The sequence below is a fragment of the Diorhabda carinulata genome, chromosome 3 (genome assembly GCF_026250575.1).
Source record: "Diorhabda carinulata isolate Delta chromosome 3, icDioCari1.1, whole genome shotgun sequence".
Classification (NCBI taxonomy): domain Eukaryota; kingdom Metazoa; phylum Arthropoda; class Insecta; order Coleoptera; family Chrysomelidae; genus Diorhabda; species Diorhabda carinulata.
In genome coordinates, this window is record NC_079462.1 from 32,277,788 (window position 1) to 32,299,053 (window position 21,266).

Here is a 21,266-nt window from a genome sequence, read left to right on the forward strand (position 1 = left end):
CGTTGGTACCCTAATCCAACGGTTAAAAATATTCCCAGCAGTTTTTTACGTACAGTTCCAGTTCTTGTTGGTACAAATGGAAATTCTATAGAACATCGTCATAAAACTACTAAAAATTAGTAGTACAATTCAAAAGGAACACTAAAATAGGATCATTTGGAAGGAAACAACTTGCTACTTCCTGAATAGTTGCCAATCCACCTCTCAAAAACTTATAAAGGAACAATCTAAGAATTCCAACGTGAGATTTATCGATACATACGTAACTATTACTTGGAGTAGCATGTTGTAATGTTTTTCTAATTTATTTTTACGTTCTCTATTCGTAGGATTAATTACGTCCTCAATATATTTGAACACTATACACTACACCAACTTTTAATAAATCACTTATCACTCTATCATTTAACTAACTTAAATAATTTATTTGAATTCTTCCTGAATAGATATCGTGAAACTAGCGGAAGAGACAACGGCAGAAAAGGAACATCAGTTTAGATATTTACTAACCTAGAATAGGCGAATTTTATAAAATTTATTAAATGATAAGCTATTTTTAATTTCAAGGGAAAACTAAGTGGAGGAAGGGTCACAACAGATGTTTCAGGTCTAAGTTAAACGTCACCACATCAGGCATACATAGACCGCTAAACTACAAGAATATAAAACAAAATGGAAGTTAATTTACCAGAAGATATATATTAGAGTACAATAAACTTCAAAAAATTGAACAGTATGCTAGTGAAAATAATTATATTGAAAATAAGAGACGAAAAAACATTTGTATGAATTTGGGAAGCAAGAAGGTCAACGAACAGGCAAATCGAAAGAGTTGTAGACATATGAGATACAAATGGAAGCAATTGATTATCTCGCAATCACTTGATATTATGTAATGTGTAATAATTTTTTTCCCAGAATTTTTGTGAGGAAAAAACATAATGTTTATTCAATAATTTACTTCCGTGCTTTTATTTTTAACTATCACTCAACAAGACTTCTACGTAATTACATTTTATAAAGTTTCATATTGCAATTTGTACTCTATATTACGGAATTATTCATGATTGTATTTTAGAAAATGTGCTGCACATTGTTCCATTTTGGTTAATTATCAAGGTTATAAATTCAAGGAAACAGTTGGTATTAACGCGTCGTCGGACAGCTCACTAATTATTATGAATATTATGGAAATTAATGCGGAGACTTCAACTAGAAAAATGACAAGTATGCGTGTTCGGCAGCCGTTTCTATTCCAGAACATAATCCAGTTGATGATTTCAATAATACACGTAAATTTGTATTAATCGTTTTAGAAATATTCATTGGATCACTTAACGTGAAAATGAGAGGACGGAAATGATGAATTTCAATTTGGATTGAATTTTGGATGTCGTAAATTCCGATATTAAAAGTATATGGGCAAATTAACACTTTTATGAGGTTGTAAATTTTATGATAATACCAATATAAAACTTTATATATATATATATATATATATACAGGGTGAGTCATATGTATTCATACTGTCTCTAATGTGCAAACTGTGATTTGTACATTTATTACGACTCTAAAATTATTTATAGCCTTACAGGCTGTTCCAAAAGTAGTTGAATAAATCAAAAGAAAACATCACATTTCTATATTCTGGATGAAAAATCAGGTTAACTTCCAAAAAGGCTTCATAAACCTAGGTTTTGCCATTATTGAAATATGAGACTTTTTACTCTGACCACATATCCCGTCTCATCTCTACCATGTCGTAATTTGATTTCTGAGTTCGTTCTTCCCCTGCTCCTACAATTCTCCAGAAATTTTCATCCCCTGTAAGGGTTTGCTTCCACCCCTAACGCAAAAGCATACTTTGGTATAAGGTAGAACTTGAAGAAGGTTATGAGCTATGCGCAAAAACATACCATCGCACGGGTAGAACTTGAAGAAGGTTTTGTTGATAAACTAAATTCCAATTTTTGGAAAAATTCGTTGTTTTTTCTCGAAATTCCTCGGAAAATTGTCTGGTGACTCGATTAATATACCGAATAGCCAAGTTACGTAGCGTCTATTATCTCATAGAGTTTCTTTAATAGGTTTTATGTTGAAAATTGCTAGATTTATAAGTCTCTAGTTGGTTCGTAGCTCCAGTCGGGTTATGGGATCGTGGCACATTGCCAACCCTATAGTAATACCTCTGAATAACATAAAAAAATTCACGACCAACACACAGGAAAAGAACATACATATTTCTTATAGTTATTTAATGTGCTAAATGTACTAAAATTCTATCTGGAATCGCTCAATAGTTTCTTTCTCGGTTCAAAATTATTGTCGATCTTCGCTGAGTTTTTATATAAATTTTACACAGTAAAAAATTATATCTAAAAAGAATATTTGAACATACGAAGTTTCTACCAAAAAAAAGTTTCCCAAGTTTATTGTTATTAATTTAAACATCGTTGGAAAGTTTACATTGTTGTCTATTCTTTAACATACTCTCCATTGTTTTCGACACACTTTCGAAGATAGTGCTCCAGCTTTTGCATTCCTAGGTTGAAAAAGTCGTCGTTCTTGAAGTATTCAACACCCAAGTATTCCCTTAGCTTCAAGAAAATCGATGGCAGCTGTACGGGGAAAGGGGCATAACATTTTATCCAACTTTCTTCAAATCCTACTTCGTGGTGTCGAGCGTTGTTATGAAGAAGTACTACCTCTTTCTTCAGTCGTCCCTTCCTTCGATTCTAGATTGCTAGACAAAGTTTGGCCAATATTTTACGATATATTTCTGAGTTTATTGTCATTCAAGGTTATGCCGACATACTGGCGAAGTTTTTGCTTTGTTTCGGGAATCGGGAATATAATGAAACCCCCCAAGTTTTATCTCTTATAACAAATTGTTGAAGATACTTTCGAGTAGAGTCACGAAATACTCCTTTTTTCTATCAGTCAGCACCCGGAGGATACAACGAGCCATCACTTGTTGATAACCTTCGTTCTTCATTAAGAACTTCCATGGGACTATCAGCAAAAGCAGCGGACGTGCTGAACGGATTTGCACTCTTGCCATAAATCTTAAATTCTGCGGGAGCGGCGATCCCAACTTCCGTCTCTGACGACTACCAAGCAACCACAGTGCATGTTATCTGATTCAACCTAGAATCTTTCCACGAGGCTGTAGCTCATTGGGAATCTTATATTTGATACAACCCTCGTATTATAACAGTTGATTATAATTAGTTTGTTGGAGTGCGTACAACTATTAAAAATAATCGTCTTTTTCTCATTTCGTCTCATTTAAATTTATGCATTATATTACTTAATAATAAGTGTGATGCTATTTCTATGTTCTCCTTTTTTAATTTTGGTTAAAATATTAGCAAATTTATTTTTATTCTTTTAAATATTTCATCTGCTATGTTTACTCATTTGTAACTGTGGATTTACTAGGTAAGAAAGGTTCAGAAATAATTAGGGCATGTCTCCTACTGAGACTAAAATGAAATGTTTCAAGAAATAGAACTAAAATAGCAGGAGATTTTTCTCCACTATTCTTGGAGTCTCTTCAAAAATAACCCCTACCTGAGCTATACTTAGAGCAAACAACTGAATTTACATAGAAATTACTATTATAAATGAACGTCAACGAATATTATTGTAATATTGTAATTTATACGATTTCTATTCGTGAGGTGAATTAATAAATACTTCATACTACACTTACTTGTAGAATAATTCACTTAGCACTATCACTTAACTAACTTATTCAAATTCTTCGATTACTTTTTATTTCGGTCTGTTCACTACGACTATTTATTATAAACTGAACTAAACTGCGCTACAAAACTCCTTATATATCCTAAAAGAATTCTAAAAACTTCAAGAAAATAAAGAAACCAAACAAATAAATAGATAGACCTACTTAGAAGTTATTCAAAATGATGGTTTTATAAAACACAACCATTTGCTGGAAAAACGCAGATCCATTTGCATTGTAGAGACTTTGTAACAAAATTGCTCGATATAATTATCAAGAATAATAAGAGGAGTAATTGATCAGCTTGAGAACAGTAATTGTTACCACATATCGAACGTCTTTGAAGAGATCTCCAATTCAGAAATAACCACACCTTTAAAACGACATAATTTTGAGCAGTATTATCAAAAGCGAACAAGTTGTTGTTAAAATTTTATAAATTAATTATTCGATATTCTGTGATACATCAATCTTCAAGAACTGAACTATTAAAAACCCATTAATATCATTGGTTCAACAATAACTCTTGCTGTCTAAAAGGAACATCGTAAATTATTAATCTCTTCCACACAATCTTCCATCTGAATTCCTTGATAATTGATTAAATGACTTGAATAACGTCTTTATAACGTTCTCTTTGAATATGTTGAATTAAAGGCGATCATAATATTAGACAAAGACTCAACTTGGAATGAATTCAATAATATACGAGGATGTATTGATATCTAGCTAGCCTTGACCAGTTTCATGTATAAACAAAATATTGCGTTACCATAGCAACGAACAATAACTTAGTAGAAGTGTCAGTGTAAAGTTTGACGTCAAAAAAGGGAACCAGAATTACGCAATAAATTAAAAGAAAAAAGATGTCCACCGAAATTGTGAAAATCGAAAAATTAGAGGCTACTTTCTTCGTCCTCTGAGCAAATGGCTGTTTTACATGAGGTAGGTAGCTAGCCTTGCCTTACAACCCTCCTCTTTTATCCGGTCTTGGGACCGGCAGCATGGTCGTTGAGCTACTCAATCCGCCCAACGGCCATACTGGCAGAGAGCAATAACGAGCTTCTTAAATATGGTGGCAATGAATTAATAGACCAAATGCATGTCATGTTCAACAAGATATACGACCAGAGAAAAGTACCAGAGGAATGGAAAGTAAGCATAACGATCCCCGTCTTTAATAAAGGGGAAAGGAAAGATCCAAATAATTATAGAGGGATCAGCCTCCTAAGCACGACTTCAAAATTACTAACAAAAATTATTGCAGAAGAAATCTCAAGTAGCGGCATGAGCGAAGAACAACAGGGATTTAGACAAAATAGATCAACCATAGACGCTATATTCATCTTAAGACAGATTGCCGAAAAGACCATAAAGTACAATAAAACCGCGTTTATGTGCTTCATAGACTTAACAAAAGCATTTGACAGAGTGAGATTACATGACGTCATTGAGCTACTAAAAAAACGAGGCGTAAACCAAAGGACAATAGACATCATTCGGGACATGAACAACGGAAATAGCACATATGTAAGAGTAAACAACGAACTCTCCAGTAAAATGCCAGTATCAACAGGTATCAGACAAGGAGATAGTCTCAGCCCAATACTCTTCAACATTATAATGGACGAAATCATAAAAGAAGTCAAAACGGCAGGCAGAGGATACAGAATGGGAAAACATGAGTTTAAGATAGTTTGCTACGCTGATGACGCGGTTGTGATATCCGAAGATGAGGATAATTTGCAAAAACTGCTACACAGATTTGAAACAGTTGCAGGAAAATTCAATATGATCATATCGAAACAAAAGACACAATTCTTGACAATAGCGAGAGAACCAAGAAGATGCAAACTGGCAATTTATAATAAAAGTGTAGAACAGGTTATGTCTTTTAAATATTTAGGGGTTAACATCACGAGCAATAGGAACTTGAAACAAGAAGTCAAAACGCAAACAACAGCAGCATCTAGGATATCAGGATTCCTTCGAACCGTGATATGGAGGAATAAATTTTTAAGTATCGAAAGCCAAACACGGATATATAAAACTTGTGTGTCAGACCAGTAATGACATACGCCATAGAAACGAGGGCGGAGACTGCAACTACTAAGCGGATTCTTAGAACGATCGAAATGAAGACATTACGCTCAATCACAGGGAAAACATTAAGAGACAGAATAAGGAGCAATGAAATTAGAAGAATGTGTGACGTTCCGGATATAGTGAGATGGGCCAGAACTAGAAGAAGAGCATGGAGAGATCATGTCAATAGAATGAACAACGATCGACTGGCGAAAATCGCAAAGGAAGAGAGACCCAATACAAGTAGACCGCCTGGAAGACCACCAAAGCGCTGGTATGAGAGCTGGTCCTCGCAGTCACAACTTAGGCTGCCTCTTTGAAAACACAAGACACAGTCTTAAAATAAGAAGAAGAAGAAAGAAGAAGAAGAAAAATTATAGTATCGAGCCATCATCAAGAACCTGTATTTAAAAGGGTTAAGAGGTAAACGGATTTACAAAGATATGCTCAATACCCTTGGTGATCAATCTCCTTCGTATGCGACCGTGAAAAATTGGACTGCAAGCTTCAAAAGAGGTTTATTCTTCATTGAAGACGATGACCGATCGGGAAGGTCAGTTTCTGTGTCAGTCTCCGAAAATATCGATGAAGTTCATGACATGATTTTATCAGACCGTCGAATTGGACCTTACCTTACCTAATCTGTGTTAAAAAACTAGTCAAATAATATTTTTCTAGACAACTATTCTCGCTGCTACTTACAACTTTTACATCAGACATTCGTAAAGTATAAATAACACACTATTTAATTTTTACATTTTTCAACCTAAAAAAACTATGTGAAGATGACGTTCCCGCGCCTAACAGGGGGTTAAACTTTATAATTATCATTTTTTTAATAAAACATTATGATATACTTGTTAAAATTTGATGGTATTTATACCATAGAATTCATGGAAAAATATTATCAATCAAGTACATCAATTGATCTGAAAATTTAGTTCGACAAAAAGTAACTCTACTAGTATAGTGAGTAATTTCTGAAATAAGTGTGAAATATACAGATTTTTGAATTCCGAATTCCAAAACATTAATTGTAATCAAACTGGAGCCCCTCCAATTTCCCCAATACTGTTGTTGCAAGCAGCCATACTAACGTCAATTTTTTTTTCAAACATGCTTTATCTCTTCATTTCACGCATATCCAAAGAACCAAGTTAGGATGGTAGACTTATACTTCCTTGCATAACAATGTCTCATTATCACGTTCATTATACCTTCCTATTTTACTACAAAAAAATCATTTTGTTAGTGGCCTCTAAATTATGCGAGGCATGCAAACAATTTGCATAAATGTGGTAAGCAAAATAGCTGTCCTTGGAATAGTTATGACTACAAAAAGTTTTTAACTCGAACATCACATACCAGTACAGAAAATACGAACTTTATAATGTGCAAGATCTTTCCGGAATAGTCAAATAATCATAAAATATACTTTCTTGGGTCATTTTGAACAAAAAAATTGTTGTAAGTGAAACGTACACAAATGTTAAGTTATCATATCACGAATTAATTGAATAGGTTAATCACCTGGAAAGTAATATCATTTTCTTGATTCAAATCTTAACGAATTACTCAGTTTTCTATTTCACAGTGTGGTTTGACTTTACCTGTAGCGTTCTACGTTGAAAATCGTCGGATTCTTTTCGATTAAAAATTCATTCACTCGATCCAATTGTTCACAATAAAGATTTTTATTAGCAGTTTGGAAATTTCAACAATTTAAAATGAAAAGTTCGTATATTCCACCAAACACACAGAAACGCCTTTTCTAGACGTGAGCCTGACCCCTTAGTACTTCGTTTTGATTCATTTGGAAAGAGTAACTGGCCTTTTGCAATTTGGATAATCATACAGGACCTACTGTTCCTTTCTAGTGATCAAGCGATCAAAAACAGTTCTATATGATGCCGTTGAAACGATACTTCCCATGTTATGTATCGGTTGACCAATTTTTCATCGGAATTATGGAAGCATTGCCACAACGAATGGCAATGCTTCATATTTGGAGAGCCTCTCAATACATAGTATACTTCATGCTCTTCCTGATCGATAGGAGTCAGATAAACCAAAATTAGCACAACTGATGTTAGAGACCATGATATTTACAAACGTTTAATGCAGTTGGATAAACATAAAGAAAGTTCCTAGTTACAATTATTGCATTACTACCTTGCGAATCTCAAAAAGCATACAATATCGGATATGTTGAAAGTAAATAAGTCTCAATAATCTTGAAATGTCTTTGATACTACTTCGTAGTACACAGTGAGTTGAAAAATTACAATATTATATCGATAATAACATATTATTCAATTGAAGTTTGACTTATTTTATTGTACATAAACTATTTATAATAAGATTGTGTCTTAATTACAGAAAATTTTAAAAATTTTCAGACACGTCCGCTTATAAATTATGAAATATGCTTTCCATGCGTATATCTGAATTTATATCCATTTGTATCCATTTGCAGAATTTGTTCATCATCCATCATTTTGTTCGGTGACTAGAATCCATTTTATTAATTCATTCATTAGTTTTACTATTTCTATTTTGTATATAAATCATGTCCTAAGTTTGGACCTGGATTGTAAATGGAATTAGGAAATTCATCAAAATATATACGTATGATTGACAAGAAGCGGTCAATATGTGGGGAAACAAAGAGTTGTGGAAAAGGAAAGATATTTCCAATTAAGGGAAATCTATTCTTCGTTGAACACTTCCAATCCCCTTTGTTTTAATTTCAACTAGCAGCAGAGAATTTATTCATTAAGTTCATTCTGTGATCTCATGGAAAACATAAATTGCGAGAAAAAAAATGCCCCTAATTCTTATCTAAAGAAGTGAAAATGTATTTGGTAAAAGGTTTCCATAGGGTCATGTTTGATCTTGTTTTACAAACCTATTTGTATCCCTCCTACGTACTTAATAATTTCATGTTATACGAGTAGTTATCATGTAGATACCTCGGTAACACGAATGCTGTTTTCACGTGTAACTCGAAAAGCTGATAGATTGTTAAGTTTCAGGATTCAAGCTTGAGTTGATGCTTATATTTCAACAAGTATAGGATAATGTTCAAACTTAGAAAGTCATTATTTTATCTATAAAACAGATTTTTTTTCACTAAATTCACTTACAACTAATCTAGGAACAAGATTAACAAGCAATACGTTTCTATTAAAATCTTAAAAATCAAGTTCTTAACCCTCCAGTGTTTTGTTCTTTCTTGATTACTCTACATAACACGTTATTGATTGAAAGGTTTCTTTCTAAGTTTTCTCATTATTTCATTTTGGTTCATAAGCTAGATTGCCTCGAAACTATAGGGGGTGTGGAATCGTCTTTCATGATGTCTTGCCACGACTATTCCACTTTCAGATCTACTCGTATATGGGAGTTACTGTTGACAATACCCCTCAGTATTTTGGTGCCTTTTCATCATTCAAATATAACGCTAGAGTTGTATACCCTCTACATAGGCTTTGGAACTTATTTGTGTATCATAAATTTGTTTCGTATTGATACTTTAGAGTTTCTCCTTGATGGTACGATACATTTTTATATTTAAGTTACGGCTTTTCTGTTTTTTTTTCTAAATAAGCACATTTTACCGTAGCTTCGTATCTTGGTCAAATCTAGATTTTTACCTGTGTTTGCTTATAGAATATTTTGCTTTCGTGAAGAATTTACAAGAAACCATTTATTCACATTGAGCTCAATACATCAGATTTTCGTCAGTCTTCACCAACTGTAAATGTATTTAGTTACGGATATATCAAAATTGTACAAGAACTGAAATAATGAGCCCAGAGCAGAGGGATACAACAGTCTTTATTGTCGGTAATGGTGTGAGTTAAAGTCCTTTTTGGAGAATAGGATGATCGGTAAATATATTTTTAATAGATGAAATTGAAGCGAGTGCGTCTGTACATATTGCAATCTCCTTATGAGGAGGGATGATGAAATTGATAGCTTGTAGAATGCTGCAAGTTAATGGAATTAGAGATGATTTGATGGAAATAGTGACGTTGCAACTGCGCAGCCTAATTCCGTTGTTATTTCTTTGAAAGCATTTTCGATTTGTTGTTTGGTTGTTGGAGTGTTTTTCGTATCTCGTAAGGGATGTATTGAATTTAGGAAGGTCAATGGTTCATGCTGGGGTAGTGGGAATAGGAAAAGGGTTTGTTAGTGAGAGGTCTGTACCGTCGAGAAGCTGTGATGAAATATATACGATGGGATTTATTGGTTGAACGATTGATGGTTGAAATAAATTTCAAAATTTGATTGTTCCTGAAATATTTATTTCAAAACGTTTTGATATAATCAACTGTAGTGATATAATTCTACACAATGAAACTGTACTGATAGGTTTTATAGAACAGTAAAATAGTAAAATATATTATTCATTTTTTTACACATTTTTGGAAATTTTTCCTGTTATCAGATCATAACCAGATACGATTTGGTATTGATAAACATTTCCATTTCTTCTGCTGGTCTTTTCGCGTTCCAAGTAGTAGTATTTCTCTTTATTTAAGATGGAATTTTTTCTGTAGTCTCAAATTTTTTGAAATATATCTCATTTCATTCTATGCTACTTTTTTTCTTGATAAATAATTATTACTAAATACAGTAATTTATCACAAAAGACTAATCGTATGTAGGCCCTTGTAGATAGTTATTCATTATTTCATTCTATTCATTCTTCTTGTGTGATGTTGTTTAGTCTATTTTCATTTAGTAGTTTTATTTTATTATGTATGTTAGTGAATCAAGTGATAATAGATATAAACAAATTTAGAGCGCTCTCACCACATTTTAAAATCCCGTTTTGCTTCACAATTAATCGATAGTTAAATATCAACTGAATTTTCTATTAATTATATTATAGATATTTGAAATTATTCATATTATAGGATGAATAATCTTTGAATGTTAATTCAAGACATCTTCTGTAAGCTGTCGTTATTTGACGTGAAACATTTCCGTATTTTGAGCTGAATTAACATTTAATCCTAGGCCTCTAGTTATTGGAAACTTCTAAGTAAATACCAGTGCCTCGAAGGTTGAATTCAGATCTTAAACAAACTAGTACACAATGTAAACAACAGCACACGAGGACAAATGTATTGATCAAAGCTGAAATAGTCCCAATTGTTTTAGCAAAAACGATATTTTTGTAATAAGTATCTGGAATTGAAGTTTTCTTATTTACAATAATTAACGGCTTAGTAACTAGGAAAGTGAATAACTTGAAATGATTGGTGAGGTTCATAATTTTCTGCGAACATCTCATATTAAGTATTAGGGATTTCTGAATATGTTTCATATGTTTCATAGATCCATAACAATGAATCTCTCATTCGTAAAATTTATCCGCCTTAGTTGACTTAAACAGCATCTTAATATCCGCGCTAATTGGTTTGAGGTTTATATATGTTACTTTAATTTTTTTACGTATTTTTGACAATTTCTTGCTAATTCCTGCTATGTACTCTTTGAAATATGGTATTCACGTGCTAATTTTCTTACGGAAATCCCGACCTCTCCTCGTTTTACCAGTCTTTCTGCTCTATCTTAGCTGAAAATTCTTGGTTTTCCACTCTTTGCGATTTTCAGATATGGAATTTCTCCCACACATTCGGCTATAGCACGGTGAATGCTTCTGCATGGAATATTTTGGTATTGGGTATTTTAATTCAACTACATGAAATGTTGACAATCAATGAACAATTTTCTATCGACAAAATCATTTTGGTATTATATGATTGCAAGCTTTTCTTAAACTAATAAATTTTGTTCCAAAATTATTGCAACATACTTTAGTTGTCCTTAAAAAGTAATGCTTGCAATACCGAGTAACTAAAAAACCAGATATTTTTTATTCAAGGGTGATAGAGTAGAATTCTCAACAACGGTTAGTTTTTTAGAACCAGAAGCAAGTAGAAACTCTGAACATTAAACTGCAGTGTACAATTATTTGATTTCTACAAGATGAAATCGTATTTAATGGAATGAATTGAAGCCTTGACTCTTTTTTGCCAGTTTTTATATATTACTGTTAATCATTGAACAGAAGCTGTGTAAAACCATTACTACAAATACAGTATAAGGGAAAGGATACGGTATTTATAACGAAAATGTACTAGTTTGTACTTGTTCAGATTTTCATTGTCAGATATTTGTCGTCACACCACCAAATTTTAAAATGGTGATTAGCGCTCTTCCGCCAAAATTTAAAAAATTTCTCACGTTTTGGTTATGTATTTTAAATGTTACATATTCAATTACCTTTTTTCCGCTAACTTAAATTATTAATAGTACAAAAACTAATAAGTAATCTCTCTAATGACAAAATGTAATAAGCCAACCAACAAAACATACTTTACTTTTTTGCAAGGACGAAAAATATTTAGTTTGATATCTTCTTTAATCTTCGAAGTACTTTGATGTCGTTTCACTGATAGAATGAACACTGTCCAAAGCACTGGAGGAGGACATTCAGCGGGTAAAAAAGAACATCGAAACGAGGTATGTATATTATTTTTGATTGCATTATTTTTTACACGTGGAATACTTCTAAACTCTTTATTTCTTTTTATTTTTTTGGTGATGCGAAATTGAATAAAAGGAAATAATGGATCGAAAATGATGAGTATTGGATGAAATTCCAAAATTCCAAGCTGCAGATTACTTACACTATCTTTACTCCATAAAATCTTGGAGAATAATGAACAGAAATCATTATTTGAACCATTGCAACATTGAAATTTCATGTATAAAATTCAAGAATATATCGTCGTTAAAGTTTTAGCACCGCGTAAACACTAAAAATCCCTTTTTGAATGTCTTTAGAATACAAAAATCTTGAATTCGATCTATGTTTATATATTTTCAAAAACATACATATTTTTTATATAAACAAGCACGGTTTTTGCGACGATATTTTTCATTTCAACCCCATCATGTTTATAGTAAACCTCTTCAGGTAAACTAATAAAAATTCCCCTTATCAACGGACAATGTTGTATATTCGAAATGTACGACAGAAATTCATTAATTCATTCCAGGATTAACTTCTCTTTTTTATATAATTACTTTCGGTGCGAAGTTAATTTCATTTTTTCTTGTTAATACTTTCAACGTCCTTTCGTTGATTTATCTCTGTTAGTAAAGCTGATATACTGACAGAAATGGCGAAGATAAATATTTCCCTGTCATTTGTTATTACTTGAACTATTCAAATCAACTGCTTCGTTATTACTTCTCAAAATGATCATTTTGAGTATTATGAAGATGTTTGTTATTATGGATTTTCTTATTCTAAGCTCCTTGGAAAATCTTGGAGTCACTCAGCGTGGATGGCTACGGTCATCTTTTTATGAATTCTAATGGCTTCTTCTCTTCTTCTTCATCTGTTATCTCCTCTTATGTATTCAATATTCAATTTTTGATTTTTGCGCACACTTGGTCTTCCCACTATATTTTTTGTCGTCCTTTTGGTCTCCGGTCTATGTGACAAAAGACTGCATTGTATGTTTTGTTTCCTGGTTGTAAGTTTTTCTCTATCTATCTTTTTTGATCTGTAATTTCTTTCATTTGCTATGGTAACTGGATGACTGAAGTCCCTATTTTTATATAATTGTACTCTCTTTATTCTTTGGTGATTTTATTCATTTTTCTTCTTGATATTGTGATAAATTTGGTCTTTTTATTATGTGTTTTTAAACCTCTTTTTTGGTTTTACCGTTATCAAGAGTGTCGTTGTTTCCAGGACTTTTCTATTCCTTAATATAAGTGCTATTTGATCTGCATATGTTATCAATTTTATTGGTTTTTATGAAAAGGCCCTTTGAATCGCACTATCTCTTATTGCTTATTATATACTAAATAGCGTTATTGATAGTACGTTTACTTGTCTTATCACTGTTTCCACTTTCCATCTCCTTTATCAAACCTTCTCTAATTTATACTTTCGCAATTGATCTTTCAATTTCTATTTTTGTTAATTTCATACCTTTCGTTGTTACTTCTAAGCATTGCAGAATGGCTGTAAAGTCAAAATGATTCCTCAAAACAATCTACAAAATACACGGATGTAATGTCCTTAAATCTTTAAAGCTCTCTAAATAATTAAAATTACTTTCAAAATATCTTAGAAATAAATAAGGTTGTGATTTTGCACTTGAAGGTCAAACATATCGTATATATCTAATAATTTAGATAATAATTTATGATTTTTATTTGGTTCTTCTTCCTCGAAATCCATTAATAGTATGTGTAGCTGTATATCGAATTCATTTTTTGTCTTTGTATATTTAAATGCATAATTTCCTTGTCAGCTACAACGCACATTGTCCAATTCTTCAAATATCGAAATCAGTTTTATCATTTTTCCACCTAGCTTTCAAAAATATACTTTATTCGTTCCCAAAAAAAACCTATATGTTGAAATTATCTTTTGTATTGATTAAATGATGTACCGGGTGTCCCAATAAGAATGGTTCTCCTCCATATCACGGGAACCGTTTATAGTACAGCTTCGGGAAAAAAAATTATAACAAAAGTAACCTCGAGTAAAGCCTGGAAATTATTTACATAGTTGTAGGTCCACCGCCAGAGGGCGTAATTAAGTACCAAAAATTATAAAATGAATAATTTACAAATTTTGCTCAAATTAACATGATTATCGTATTCTTCAAGAAATTCAGCGTATATTTGATTCTACAAGTTTTATTCTATCTCTTCAAATAAGAGGTAGGGGGAAGCGGGAACTTTATTATGAAAAAACGCCTTTAAGTCCAGTTCTCCTTAACCTTTCTATACAAACTTAGCCTTTTTGAAGAGAGCTCCTTTCTACCAATGTAAGAGTTATAATTTCGAAACATCCTAATGAGTAACATATACGCTAGAGGACACTATTTATTTATTTTTTTAAATCTAGCTATCCTTGGTTTCACTGAACGGATTTTGATATTTTTTGACTCCTCAAAATTTTCTTTCCTTGTTCTATTAATAATAGTTCCAATTATTATGTCAATATTACTTATGCTGTCACCGGGAAACTGTGTTATGGAAGTTAAAATGGAAATATAACTTAAGGTACCTCGCCAGTAACGACCTAAAGGTTCAAATTGTCTCCCATCTTTTTGGATACAAGCGTTTATTCTTTGAAGAGTAGATTGAACAGCAGTCTCAATTTCTGCTCTCGAAATACTCTGAATGGCGTTTCGTATTCTCTCGATCATATTATCTCTAGTAATGGGTCTAATTGCACAAACAAGCTCTTCAATCCGGCCCCAGAGATAGAAATCTAAGGTGGTTAACTCTGGTGATCTACCTGGCCAATAAAATAGGCCTCCACGTCCTATCCACCTATTAGGTTAAGTATTATCTAAAAATTGCTGGATTTAAAAAAATAAATAAATAGCGCCCTCTAGCGTATACGTTACTCATTAGGTTGTTTCGAAATTATAACTCTTACATTGGTAGAAAGGAGCTCTCTTCAAAAAGACTAAGTTTGCATAGGTAGGTCAAGTAGAACTGGACTTATAGGCGTTTTTTCATAATAAAGTTCCCGCTTCACCCCACCTTTTATTTGAAGAGATAGACTAAAACTTGGAAAATCGAATATACGCTGAATTTCTTGATAAATACGATAATCATAGTTTATTACGTCCCCTGGCGGTGGACGTACAACTCTGTAAATAATTTCCAGGTTTTACTCGAGGTCACTTTTGTTATAATTTTTAAATTCCCGAAGCTGTACTACAAACGGCTCCCGTGATATGGCCGAGAGCCATTCTTATTGAGACACCCGGTACATTAGATGATATACTTCGTTATATCAAATAGAAACAAATCTGAACTCTATTAGTAACGAATAGAGAAAATAATGTATATATCATTTTTGGCAATCAGTTTTCTTTTGTGATAAACTGGGGAAATAACGTGCTTAATACTGATGGAGGTACGTAGCAAATAAAACCTTTCTTTCCACAAATTGAAAAAGCAATTAGGAAGATTTATCAGGTCTCTCAATAACAAAGAAATTCGGCCATGCCCCATTACTATAACTTTTATGACAAAACTGGTAGTGAATTATGAAATCTCAATTTCATAAAACTGCCTAATTGATGGTCATTAAAAAGAAAATCGGCGTTTTATTCGAAAATAATCCAAGTTCTCATCTTGGCAATTAAAAGTTGGGAAAGACAAAACGTCGTTTTTGCAGTATATTTCTATAACAGAAATTGAGTTATCTATTTGAAGTAATTTGTCATTCACACTCCGCCATAACTTTTATTTTTAAAAATTAGAATTGAGATGATATTGTGCGATGTAAAAAATGCGAAAATTTCACTCCTTAACTCTCTCGCTTCAATTATTGAAGGCTCAGTCATCAATTCAACCACTTCTAAAAGATTCAACAACATAAAGACATCTATTATATTTTTCACAAAGCATGAATGCAAAGAAACGTCGAAGAGAGGGCGCTAGCAGCAACAAATATATAAGTTTTCTATACACTCATAGATGGCGTTTGTTCAAAGTATTGATTTCAAATGAGTATTGAATGGGTCGACGTTGGAAGAAAACTGTTTGATAATTTCTCTTATACTATAACAGCACCATCTTTGAACTAAAAATTGAATGTAACTTATACTTGCTTTATTTTTCAATTTTTGTTTTACTAAGCTGGGTCAAACTTGTTCAGGTCTATAATTTAATCAGGAATCGATTTACGAACGAACAACGTTTGAAAATTATTGAATTTTACTATCAAAATTCATGCTCGGTTAAAAGATTGCATCGCGCTTTTCTTCCAATATATGGGCAGTTTGGTCGGCCTACTGAGAGAAGTAATTGGAAGCTTGTGACTAAATTACGAATCTAGTTTGCACTATTGAATATTAAACCAGTAAAACGCAAACGTACAGTGAGGACCAAAGAAAATATTGCTTCAGTGTTACTGATGACCGTGAAATGTCATTCGCCGCCGTTCGCAGCAATCCGGCCTGTGTTACTGCACTACGTGGAAAATTTTGCGGAAGGATTTGAGTATAAAACCTTATAAGATAGGGCTGGTGCAAGAATTGAAGCCACACGATCTCCCACAACGTCTGGTCCCAACATTTGCTGAATGGGCGTTGGAAAAGTTGGATAGAGATCCAGTTTTTTATCGAAAAATTGTGTTCAGCGACGAAGCTCATTTCTGGTTGAATGGATACGTCAACAAGCAAAACTGCCGTATCTGGAGTGAAGACCATTCAGAAGCATTGTAACAGCTACCAATGCTTCCCGAAAAAGTCACTGTTGTGGATTATGGGTGGGTGGCACCATCGGGCATTACTGTGAATTGCGAGTGCCATCGTGTGATGATTGACGATTTTTTTTTGCCCAAAATGGAAGAATTAGACATACCTGACATGTCGTTAAAATAAAACGGTGCCACCCGCCACACGGCACGTGAAACAATGGCCAAATTGAGAACCGCCTTCGGTGAACAGTTTATCTCAGGTTTGGGGCCCGTCAATTGGCCGCCTAGATCGTGTGATTTAACGCATTTGGACTATTTCTTGTGGAGCCATGTTAAGGCTGATATCTACAGGGATCAACCAGCAACGATTGACGGCCAATATTCAAGCATTTATTCTTGAAATACCGGCCGATATGTTGGAGAGAGTGTGCCAAAATTGAATCGTTTTATCGATTCCAATAAAGATTTCATCAAATTGTTTGTGGTTTTTTCAAAATCAAATCCTATGCATCTTAAAAAATTAACTGATTAATTGAAATTGTGATATCAGAAATAGAGATCACCACGTATTAATTATGTACCACCAGCTATTAGATTCTCCATTAGTGCGAGAAACCCTCTCCCAACGCTAGTTGACCTCTGTGTAATAGTTCCATCCAAACACCATCAAAACTAATTGGGATCTTTCCATAGGAGTGAAGAGCTCCATTAAACCCATAGTTGATTCATTAAAAATAAACTAATGAATAAGTTACGCTTAATGGAGATAAAGATAATTAATTCGTTAAAAATCATTGAACCAATTACCGTACTAGTTATAAATAGTAATAGAGTATCCATTGTTTTGTTACCAGATTTAATTAATTTCGTTTAATAAAAACTATCATTTATCATATTGTCAAACAAAGAATAGAGCTGCTACGAAATGGTACGGGAAGTAAATGTAATTAATTGGTCATTTTTTTCGAAATACACAAAGAAAATTAGATTCATGTTGTCAATAGAGTTTTAGCAGGATCAATTGAAGCTTTTGTTTTGAAAAGGTATAATACCTATAAATAGTTAATACAATACAATTAATACAAAAGTTGCAGACGTTTTTCATTCTAAAATTGAATGAGACAAGGAATAACCATTGTCTCACATATTTTCACTTGCTTCCAAAAAAGACAATCTTTTCATCTTATTTATATAGTTATAAGTGTTATATATAGAGAAAAGGATAAACACTTTATCCAAGCCTCCCAGACCTGTTTTGATAATAGTTGTTCGAACGTGTCTACTTATTGATTCAAAACATCCATTTTATAACTGCATATAATAGACAAATCTCTGGTGATCAATAGTGAACGTTTTCAGTGTATTTGTGGAGAGTATTGGTCATCGTTGTTACAATAGTTTTATTTGAAAGGTTTTAGCCCGACCAATATAGAAGTTGGACTCGATTTTTCTCTTGGTGAGACTACTATTTCGTTATTAACAGTAAAATATTGGGTAGCAAGATTTAAACGAGGCCGTACGACCTGTGAAGACCAGCAGTGGTCCACCAAATGAGGTGATGACTCCAGAGATGTTGAGGAAAATCCACAAAGCGGGACTGGATGCTCGTCGATTGAAAGTAAGCGAAATAGCAGACATGGTAGATATTTCAAAAAGTACATATACTGCATATTAACTGAAAATTTGAAAGAAAAACAGAGTCGTGAAGATGTTTCCATCGAGTGTTTGGTCAATTTAATAAGAATAAAGAGGAATTTTTATGCGTTTCATAACCAAGGATGGAACTTAGGTCCATCACTTCACACCATTAAGAAAAGAACAATCAAAACAATCGACTGAAAAGGGAGAACCGCCTCCAAAGGAAGCAAAGACTGTGGAAAATGACCGCATTTGACTGAGAAAGAGTTGTTTCATCAAGACAGTGCACCAGATCAAACATCCTTTATTAGAATAACCAAAATTAATGAATTAAAGTTTGAATTGCTACTTCATGCACTCTATTCGCCAGATTCAGCCCTCTCGGATTATTTTCTGTTCCTAGACTTGAAATGAATAGGTGATGTCATCAGTTAATGATTATTTTGAGGAGCTTGTCGATTCTTATTATAAAAAGTGTATCGAACTTATATAACTTATATTTGAAGAAAGTTCCTCTTGTTAAAGAGCATTCTGGAATTTTCATGAATTCTACTATTTAGACTGGCTTTGGAAATGACGCATCCCCACTTATAGAATGAGGAATCGTCAATTTTCGCTAGACCTATTCTAATACGTTGATTCCGACACGGTAATTTCGTGAAAAATAATAGAAAAACATAATTTCAATCTAGATACTTCATTTATATCATAGCATTAGAGTCCTTTAAGCATCTACTTGAGAATTTCTCATCAGATTCTTCCTTTTACCGAAACTTTTTCTTATAGGTTCATTTTTCTAAACGACAGAAAGACTACGGTCCAGTGGAAGGTTTCTTCTTCTTTTCTTAACGTATCGAATGATCAGGAAACCAAATATTATTATCCTCAGTAAGTCAATGAAATATTTATAGCATTCCCACTTCAGCTGGGAGTCGACGATTAAGGTTCTCAATGATTCTATAGTACACTATCGATATTTCATATTTTTCATGTATTATTTTCAGTTTCACTTCACTGTCAAATATTTCTTCCTGTGAAGCACTCGTGCAGGTGCCTGGTGGTAATTAGCATCTGGAACCCGCCCTAAATACTTTAGTGGTAGTTTCTTTCTTGTTTTTTGGACCATATGTATATTATTTAATACTATTTACCTTGAAAGTTTGAGTAGTAGATTCCTTTTTCAAATTATGCTTAACGCTTAACATTGGGGAACATAATATATTCCTTAACTAGGAAGATTCGCTGATAAAACCGTACTCACTACCTTTGATTTTTGCTAATTTGTACCTTGCTCCATGTGTTAATCTATTAACCGCAGGTATAGAGGTGTCCGGTGATGGTGTCCAGTATTCTTTTTAGCTTCATTGCTGCACACACAAGCATTGCTATGTCTTATTCTGGTATGCTAGAGTCAATATTACAGAGTCAGTATTACATCTAGCGCTTATTTAAAGTAGTGAAACGGATTGTACAGGGTTATTTTTGAATAATTGTTTCAGATACCCACTTCATTCAGAAAGAAGTACTAGCTGGGTAAATGTTAGTAGAAAAAAATCATATTGAAAGTGAAAGTGAAAGCTTAAGGATTTAGTTAGATTTATATAGTGCCAGCATAGGGTCCATTTTTTCAGTTCTTTTACGCAAATCCTCTAATTTACTATGACCTACATAATAATCATTCCATCCTCTCAACTTCGCCTTTAATTTATTTACGTATGTTGTCAACTGATAAGAAAAATTACAGTGATTACTACGTGTTCATCTCGCACGTCGCGTCGTGACGAATGTGCCTGGAGAAGGTGATTTATTTTTAGAAACAACATTCAAATTCAAAGCAGCTACCAGTGAGGGCACAATATTAAGAGAAAAAATCGTACGTCGAATAGATAATACCTTTATTACATACTCTTTCGACCTTCAGCTTATTCAATTTTCACATAAATAGCTTTCCATTTGAATTCTAGTGAATCCTAGCTCTTTCTCTATTCCAAAATGCTGAAGATTTCAATTTTTCTCTTCATATCTGTCTCATATACAGGGTGTTCTGGGACTTATGAAAATAATACTGTGACATAATGAAAATTTTATATTCGAACATTATGAACCGGAAGGCCAAGGGCGGCTCGTGCTCAATGTTTAACAATTCGTAATGTTTACAGGGACAACCTGTACAATCTGAAGATAGAAATTATGTTTTCAATCGATTTTTCAACAAAAAGGTACTCTTTGTCCTCGATAACGGAGATATGTAGATTTTTAGATCGTTGTTTATGCCTAGAAAACCGTTCGCCATAAAGAAACATTCTGAAGAAAATCATCATAAATTGTAATTATTCATTGAAAATACTCATAGGAGGTGTTAAAACACAATCAAACAACTCTAATTTAACTTCATACTGTTCAACATCCTGTTATTTACGTAAGGAAAAAATTATAATGTAGAAAAATTTAATTGGTTAGTCCACAACTTATCAAAAAAAAAACGGAAAAGGATTTTGATCTGATCTGCCCATAAATGTGAATTAT

The 21,266-nt window shown here is 33.0% G+C and overlaps 1 protein-coding gene across 5 annotated transcripts in view; it reads left to right on the plus strand.

Annotated features, from left to right (window-relative positions):
- Nucleotides 1–21,266, plus strand: part of LOC130891328 (inactive dipeptidyl peptidase 10) — a 216,903-nt gene that overhangs the window by 135,918 nt on the left and 59,719 nt on the right. For 3 of the 5 annotated variants that reach the window (XM_057795977.1, XM_057795976.1, XM_057795978.1), the window contains exon 2: nucleotides 12,243–12,373. The exons of the other annotated variants lie outside the window; for them this stretch is intronic. In XM_057795977.1, coding sequence (XP_057651960.1) covers nucleotides 12,311–12,373 — 63 coding nt within the window. In that variant the 5' untranslated portion in view covers nucleotides 12,243–12,310. The remainder of the gene's footprint in view (nucleotides 1–12,242; nucleotides 12,374–21,266) is intronic. 5 annotated transcript variants of the gene reach the window in all.